This window comes from Salvelinus alpinus, chromosome 33 (genome assembly GCF_045679555.1).
Source record: "Salvelinus alpinus chromosome 33, SLU_Salpinus.1, whole genome shotgun sequence".
NCBI lineage: Eukaryota > Metazoa > Chordata > Actinopteri > Salmoniformes > Salmonidae > Salvelinus > Salvelinus alpinus.
Window position 1 is genome coordinate 23,961,606 of NC_092118.1, and position 8,463 is coordinate 23,970,068.

Genomic DNA, 8,463 nt, shown 5'->3' on the forward strand with positions numbered 1-8,463 from the left:
ATACATGGAGGCAATATAGAATATTGTTATATTGGGCAACACTCATAATTAGAATTTCGTCTTCGCGTCTAGACATCCGGGTTATTTGTCCCTTTTCACTTGCTGTAGCAGTGATGTGGCTCAGAAAGTAGCTAATCTTCCACGTCACAGGGAAGTTGGGAACGGACAGCTCGAGAAGATCTCTGAGCAATTTTACAGATGCCCAATTAAATAACAGACGCGACAAATGATATTTTGAAATATAGTAAACGTGCAGTAAAAGGCAGCTACGTGCTTATTTCTCTATCGTGACCAAGTGCGGAAAGATTGGTTTGGGTAATTATTCAAAATATGTTTTGGTATCCATCCACCATTTGCAAGCTAACACTAGCTGTCGGGGACGACAAGCGTTTGAGCTTGCTCAATTTGCAAAATCAAAACGTCTTACTAGGCTCTGAAGTGTTACTGGCATATTGCATATCTGTTTTTTTTTGTGAATGTCACTGATTGAGCTGCATAATTTGTTAGGCCATTGAATTGTCAATAACTAGCATACTAGCTAACTAACAGCCGAGGCGGCCTGTGTGAATGAAGAACATTAACTAGCTACTATAGTAACGTTACTAATTAACTACTATAGTACAAGTTAGCTAATTGACGTGTCTACGTGGATGTGTCGACTAGCTACCACATATTTCTTAGCTACAGCTCTGCAGTATTAGAAAGCACGAATCGTGTTCAGTAACTTATGTGTAATAGCATCTATGTTTACATTTGTCGGATTATGCATTAACATTACTTGATGGCTACTTCATAGGAATCATCTTAACAGTTCTGTTGATTGGGGTGTTGCAAGAGGAAAGACGATCCATCCGGCAAAATGACAGCCGCAGAGAATGTTTGTTACACTTTGATCAATGTTCCAAATGACTCCGAACCTCCATCTGAAGTCAGTCTCAAAGCAGACTTAGGTAAGTGTCCTTTGTTGACCCTATCTGCATTGGCAATAGGTACCTAACCGCCACTAAACAATCAGTGTGAATGATCTGTGATTAGTGTGACTTTAAGAGTAATACAATGTTATTTTTTCCTGATATCAGAAAAAGGAGAGATCAAGGCAAAGACAGAGGCCCTGAAGAAGGTAATCATCATGATACTGAATGGAGAGAAGCTGCCAGGCCTACTGATGACCATCATCCGATTTGTCCTCCCACTTCAAGACCACACCATTAAAAAGCTTCTGCTAGTCTTCTGGGAGATTGTCCCCAAAACGACTCCAGATGGCAAACTGCTTCAGGAGATGATCCTGGTCTGTGACGCCTACAGAAAGGTATGGTAGCATACTACACAAGTGTACTGTCTGTCTGAATGTTCGATAAATTATATAATTAGCACAAGAAAGTATGATGTGTGACTATTATCCTTGAATAAGAGACATTAAATGTATGTTTGTCTGTTTCAGGACTTGCAGCACCCCAACGAGTTCATCCGTGGATCCACCCTGCGCTTCCTGTGCAAGTTGAAGGAGTCTGAGCTGCTGGAGCCCCTCATGCCCGCCATCCGCGCCTGCCTGGAGCACCGCCACAGCTACGTTCGCCGCAATGCTGTACTGGCCATCTACACCATCTACAGGTACACTTACTGTAGTGATACAATACAGAAGTTCCATATGAGTGTTTATGACCGTTAATGGAGAACATGGCATTTACTTGAGCAATTTTATTTCCATCTCAGGAACTTCGAAAATCTCATCCCAGATGCCCCTGAGTTGATCCATGATTTCCTTGTGAATGAAAAAGATGCCAGCTGCAAGAGAAATGCTTTCATGATGCTAATTCACGCAGACCAGGTCAATTGCATCTTCACTTTTTTTTATTAGAGACCGCTCACCAACATTTTTCTGTGTCTGGGACTAACACTGGTCATTTCCACTGTGCAGGACAGAGCTCTGGATTACCTCAGCACCTGCATTGATCAAGTGCATACATTTGGAGATATTCTCCAGTTGGTCATTGTGGAGCTAATTTACAAGGTGAGTCCTTCAGACATTTTCCCACCAGAAAGTCCCACTAGAAACCTCCAGATATCTCTTTTGAGAAATATGTAAAGAAAACACAGGATGTCACTTGATGTCTGTTTCTCTGTCTCACATGCACTGAGGAAGGAGCAAGCCGAAACATATGCCAATGTGTGTGGTCTATTAAGACATTATGCTATGAGTTAAAGAAAATTAAAACAAAGCTTGAAGGGCCTCCTGAGTGGCGCAGTGGTAGAGATTCTGGGTTCGAGTCCAGGCTCTGTTGCAGCCGGCCGCGACTGGGAGACCCATGTGGGTCTCCCAGTCAAGAAGCAGTTGGGTTGTGTTTTGGAGGACGTACGGCTCTCGACCTTCGCCTCTCCCGAGTCCGTACGGGAGTTGAAGCGATGAGACAAGACTGTAACTACCAATTGGATACCACAAAATTGGGGAGAAAAAGGGGTAAAGAAAACAACAAAGCTTCAATTGGAAATTATATCCACGTACGTACTGGCATTTTTTATCTGTCATGTCTCTTGTTTCCTCAATGTTTAGGTGTGCCACGCTAACCCGTCGGAGCGTGCCCGCTTCATCCGCTGCATCTACAACCTGTTGCAGTCCTCCAGCCCAGCCGTCAAGTACGAGGCAGCTGGCACTCTTGTCACGCTGTCCAGCGCACCCACTGCCATCAAGGTACCCCCCCCTTACTTATCTACAACACAACACGGAACTGCTGTGGATTTTGGTCTGGTATTGTCTTTCAATGGCATTTGTGTGTTTGTTCTAGGCTGCTGCCCAGTGCTACATTGACCTGATTATCAAGGAGAGTGACAACAACGTGAAGCTGATTGTCCTGGATCGTCTGATAGAGCTGAAGGAGCATCCCACTCATGAACGTGTTCTCCAGGTACTCCGACTTCACTTTCATTAATGTTGCTCCTGGTGAACAGACCCCATGTTAGGTACCAGTAAGTCTTTGAAGTGTAATAATAACCTGGTTAACGTGTCTGTTCTCTGTCCACCCAGGACCTGGTGATGGACATTCTGCGTGTTTTGAGCACGCCTGACCTCGAGGTCCGGAAGAAGACCCTGCAGCTGGCCTTGGACCTAGTTTCATCCCGGAATGTAGAGGAGGTGGGGGTGTCATCCTCAGGACTGTCCTCTCCTGTCTCTGTGGACTGTCCTCTCCTGTCTCTGTGGACTGTCCTCTCCTGTCTCTGTGGACTGTCCTCTCCTGTCTCTGTGGACTGTCCTCTCCTGTCTCTGTGGACTGTCCTCTCCTGTCTCTGTGGACTGTCCTCTCCTGTCTCTGTGGACTGTCCTCTCCTGTCTCTGTGGACTGTCCTCTCCTGTCTCTGTGGACTCTCCTCTCCTGTCTCTGTGGACTCTCCTCTCCTGTCTCTGTGGACTCTCCTCTCCTGTCTCTGTGGACTGTCCTCTCCTGTCTCTGTGGACTGTCCTCTCCTGTCTCTGTGGACTGTCCTCTCCTGTCTCTGTGGACTGTCCTCTCCTGTCTCTGTGGACTCTCCTCTCCTGTCTCTGTGGACTCTCCTCTCCTGTCTCTGTGGACTCTACTCTCCTCTCCTGTCTCTGTGGACTCGCCTCCTGTCTATTTTGTAAAAGGATGATTCTAACTAAGGTGTTCATGTGTTTGTGTTCCAGTTGGTGATAGTTCTGAAGAAGGAGGTGATTAAAACCAACAATGTGACGGAGCATGAGGACACTGATAAATTCAGGCAGCTGCTGGTGCGCACCCTCCACTCATGCAGTGTACGCTTCCCTGACATGGCGGCCAATGTCATTCCTGTGGTGAGTCTACCCTGTTCACACATACAAATCCTGATATCAAACACAGCTAGGGTCATTCTGTCCTCTGTGATGTAATCTAAATGACATACGTGTGTCACTCAGCTGATGGAGTTCCTGAGTGACACTAATGAGGCAGCGGCGGCTGATGTGCTGGAGTTTGTGAGAGAGGCCATTCAGAGGTTCGACAACCTGAGGCCCCTCATCATCGAGAAGATGCTGGAAGTCTTCCACGCCATCAAGACTGTCAAGTAAGAGCAAGAGTGACAAGCTTGCATATAAATAGAGAATTACAGGATACTTTTGGAGAATTACAGTTTTTTAATTTTTTATGCTGACATCCAATCTTTTAAACTGTGTTAGGATCTACAGAGGAGCGCTTTGGATCCTGGGAGAATACTGCAGCACTAAAGAGGACATTCAGAGTGTGATGACAGAAGTGCGCAGGTCGCTTGGAGAGGTATGTGTGTGTGCTTATGGATTATTCATTCACTTTCAGCGTTCAATACCAGAGTGATACTTGTTGCCAGTGGCTCATGTCTGTCCCTTTTTCAGATCCCCATAGTAGAGAACGAGATCAAGAAAGAGGCTGGGGAGGGGAAGCCGGAAGAAGAGGTGAGCGCAGCGCCAGCAGCCAAACTGGTGACAGAGATGGGCACCTACGTCACACAGAGCGCCCTCAGCTCCTCCCGTCCCTCAAAGAAGGAAGAGGACAGGTAAAAGAAATCACCTTTTGTGTCTAAAATACATAGTTTCTTAGCTTGCAGTGATTGTCTTTCAGAAGTGGATGATATGACACTCAATGAAACTGTCGTCCCTTTCCCTGTAGGCCTCCTCTCAGGGGCTTCTTGATGGACGGAGACTTCTATGTGGCAGCCTCGCTGGCCACAACCCTGACCAAAGTGGCCCTGCGATATGTCGCCATCGTTCAAGACAAAAAGAGACAGAATGTAAGTATAGGACCTCTTATCTTCTGAAACGGTTGTGAAACAGTTGTGATTTAGGTGTCCATGTTCACTGTCCATTGAAAGTCATGAAGTGATTCTAATGCTCTCGATCACCGTCTCCCCTTCAGTCCTTTGTGGCTGAGTCTATGCTGATCATGGCCACCATCCTCCACTTGGGCAAGTCCTCTCTGCCCAAGAAGCCCATCACAGACGACGATGTGGACCGCATCTCGCTGTGTCTCAAGGTGCTGTCCGAGTGTTCGCCCCTCATGAACGACATCTTTAATAAGGAGTGCCGCAAGTCCCTGTCTCACATGCTCACTGTCAGGCTGGAGGAGGAGAAGCTATCTCAGAAGGTAAGGAGGAGCGCTGGCTGCTAGATTACTAGGCCATAGCTTCCAGTCCACTCTTCTCACTAAACCACTGCCTTCTCCCAGTTCAGTCAGCTATACTATAGTTCTCCCTTCACCTGGCTGCCTATCCATTTGGACACTGCTGGATTGTACTGCTATGTGCTGATGGTGTTCTGTGCTCTTATCCACAGAAAGAGTCAGAGAAGCGGAACGTACTGGTGCAGGCAGACGACCCCATTTCCTTTATGCAACTGACGGCCAAGAACGAGACGTCCTCCAAGGAGGACCAGTTCCAGCTCAGTTTACTGGCTGCCATGGGAACCACTCTTAAGAAGGAGGCTAACGACCCCATGGCCTCCAAACTCAACAAGGTACACCTACAAGGACCCCGTTGACACACACACCGTTCTGTTACAGAATTACAAAATTGTGTGCTTGCGAATCACATGATCATGTTCCTTTTTGGATAGTAGAGATATGTGATGTACCTCAAGTTGCCAGCAGGTGGCATTGTTTCCAACGTGACAGTGAGCCATAGACACATAGAAATCAGTGTTTTCTAGGTCTGTTCCATAGGAACGACTATGAAAGAGGGAATGAATATAACAATTCTAAGTTCAGGCTATGGCATGGATTGTCTCAGGATCCTATTCAGAAATGTACGTTTTCATCTTAGCTATTAGTGCTGTTGAGGTAGTTATTGACAGGTGCTCCGTTGTATAACAACAGGTTGGTGAGGACCATGTCATTCTGAGTGTATGTTGTTTTGCAGGTTACCCAGCTGACTGGTTTCTCAGACCCAGTCTATGCTGAGGCCTATGTCCATGTCAACCAGTATGACATTGTGCTGGATGTGCTGGTCGTCAACCAAACCAACGACACCCTTCAGAATTGCACCCTGGAGCTGGCGACATTGGGTGAGGTTCTAGTCTGTAGTTCATATGACTATATGCAGAGTCATACAACCTTACTAAGGGTTGTTTCAGGGCAATTTCTCTTGTTTACCATAGGTGATGTATGTCTAATGCTGATATCAACCTTTCAATCCAACAGGTGACCTCAAGCTGGTTGAGAAGCCTTCTCCTCTCACTCTGGCACCCCATGACTTTGCCAACATCAAGGCTAACGTCAAAGTGGCGTCCACAGAGAATGGCATCATATTTGGCAACATAGGTAAGAGCATCACTTCTAACTTCTGTCAGAGTACTTGTCATGAATAATCTGATGCCAGCCTCCACTCCATGTGTACGACATCAGTTCTAATGTCTGTCTGTCTCAGTGTATGACGTATCAGGAGCTGCCAGCGACAGGAACTGCGTGGTACTCAGTGACATCCACATTGACATCATGGACTACATCCAGCCAGCCTCGTGCACAGACGCAGAGTTCAGACAGATGTGGGCTGAGTTTGAGTGGGAGAATAAGGTACTACCGCTAGATAAGAGAACTGTCCATATTTTGTTTTGTTAGTGTGTTCAGTGGATGATCGTAATAACACTGTTTATTCTAGGTGACAGTGAACACCAACATTGCAGACCTGAACGAGTACCTCCACCACATCCTCAGCTCCACCAACATGAAGTGCCTGACCCCAGAGAAGGTACAGTAGTCGTGGAATATTGCAGTTTGAACTACATCAATAGGACGATGATGATGATGTGTAGAACAGAATGGAGGTTTTAAACATGGCTTGATAGGAAGGCTGAGTGGAAGTTGTCAGAGCGTCTAACATTTCTGCTGCTGCTACCTTTTTTACATTGTTAGGATTTGATTTCTAAATGGCTTTTATAATTGTGATTGAATCAATCCGTTTGAAAAGAAAAGGGCACCCTGCGAGATACAGGCAATATGTACCTATTTTAATTAATTTTTTCAAATTCTTCATCAATCCACCATGGTTTTAGACAATTAAGCTTGACTCTCTCTTGTAATAGCCCTGTCTTCAGCAAACTGAGCACGTTTCTACAGGACCAATCAGAATCATACTACTGGGTCAAATAGGTAGTAATGCATGTGATGCTCACTCACTCCACCTTGTCTGTCCTAACAACCAGGCCCTTTCTGGATTCTGTGGCTTCATGGCTGCCAACCTGTATGCCCGCTCCATCTTCGGTGAAGACGCCCTGGCCAACGTCAGCATTGAGAAGCCCATCCACCTGGGTCCTGATGCCCCTGTCAACGGACACATCCGCATCCGGGCCAAGAGCCAGGTGAGAAACTCAGACTACATCCCAAAATGCACCCTATTCCCTATATAGTGCACTACTTTTTTAAATATGTTGCCATTTGGGATGCAGACGTAGTGCAAGTAGTAATGATAGAATAATGCAAACATCGGGGTGGAATTGTTTATTGAAGTTTATACATCGCAAGTAACACTTCCCCTCTCTCTACAGGGTATGGCATTGAGTCTGGGTGACAAGATCAACCTTTCCCAGAAAAAAACATCTGTATAAAGTCAACTGAAAACCAGCAGTCCAACTGAGAACTCCACATCACTGGACAAGATTCATCTGCAAAGAAATGTGCTTTCTGCTAGTCCTCTCTAGTCTCTTCTATCTGTCTCTGGCCATAAACAGATAGCTTTTTTTTATGGCCATTTGATTAAGTACTGTTCTATATGTGGGTATGAGAGATGGTTTTACACCTCCTGTGTCAGGAAGAAACTCCCTCTTACTGTCCTCCAAGTGATAGGCCAGGGATATCTTTCATTTTCAATAAACATGTCATATATAACAAAACATACTCCCAACATTTGACAGACGATGGGTTGTTTGCGTGTTCAGTCTTTCTTATGTTAAGGGAACGCGAGGTAGGAAAAACTTCTGATCCACCACCCCTTAATTAAGCTGTTGCCAAATGTTATGACAGTAAAGTTAAATGCAATGTCAGACTAAACCATGAAATATGGATTCAGTTTGAATGCACATTCCATCCTCTACGGCTGTGTTTACACAGGCAGCCCAATTCTGATGTTTTTGCCACTAATTGGTCTTTTGACCAAACAAATGATCTGAATTGGGCTGCCTGTGAATAAGCAGCTTAGCTGATCTCATGTCCCATTATTGTCTTTACACTACAGATAATGACTCATCAAAGTGGTTATTGTATCAGATGCATGCAAATTCCTTGAAAGTAAAATTTTAACATTAGTGGGAAAAGGTTATTGCTTCTGTAAATTGCAAGTAATTGCATCAATGAAGTGAAAATGTATGTGCCAGGTCCCACATTTCAAGTCATACAAATGTAGAGTGAATACAATCAACGTGCTATATAAGATCAGTCTTTGCCATGTATTGAAATGGTGTAATGATGAAAGATCAGCATCAAATCCAAATCCCTTGTCAATTTCTAATCAGTC

The 8,463-nt window shown here is 45.2% G+C and overlaps 1 protein-coding gene across 1 annotated transcript; it reads left to right on the forward strand.

Moving 5' to 3' along the window:
- Positions 1-125: 125 nt before the first annotated feature.
- LOC139563038 (coatomer subunit beta) lies at positions 126-7,854 on the forward strand. The gene is made up of 22 exons (XM_071381294.1): positions 126-315; positions 797-950; positions 1,080-1,309; positions 1,442-1,611; positions 1,714-1,828; positions 1,919-2,011; positions 2,552-2,689; positions 2,784-2,903; positions 3,023-3,130; positions 3,659-3,805; positions 3,908-4,053; positions 4,166-4,262; positions 4,358-4,518; positions 4,632-4,752; positions 4,878-5,105; positions 5,294-5,473; positions 5,875-6,019; positions 6,156-6,275; positions 6,382-6,527; positions 6,613-6,702; positions 7,157-7,312; positions 7,499-7,854. The coding sequence occupies exons 2-22, from the start codon at positions 860-862 to the stop codon at positions 7,556-7,558; spliced, it is 2,862 nt and encodes a 953-aa protein (XP_071237395.1). The 5' UTR covers positions 126-315; positions 797-859; the 3' UTR covers positions 7,559-7,854.
- Positions 7,855-8,463: the final 609 nt, after the last annotated feature.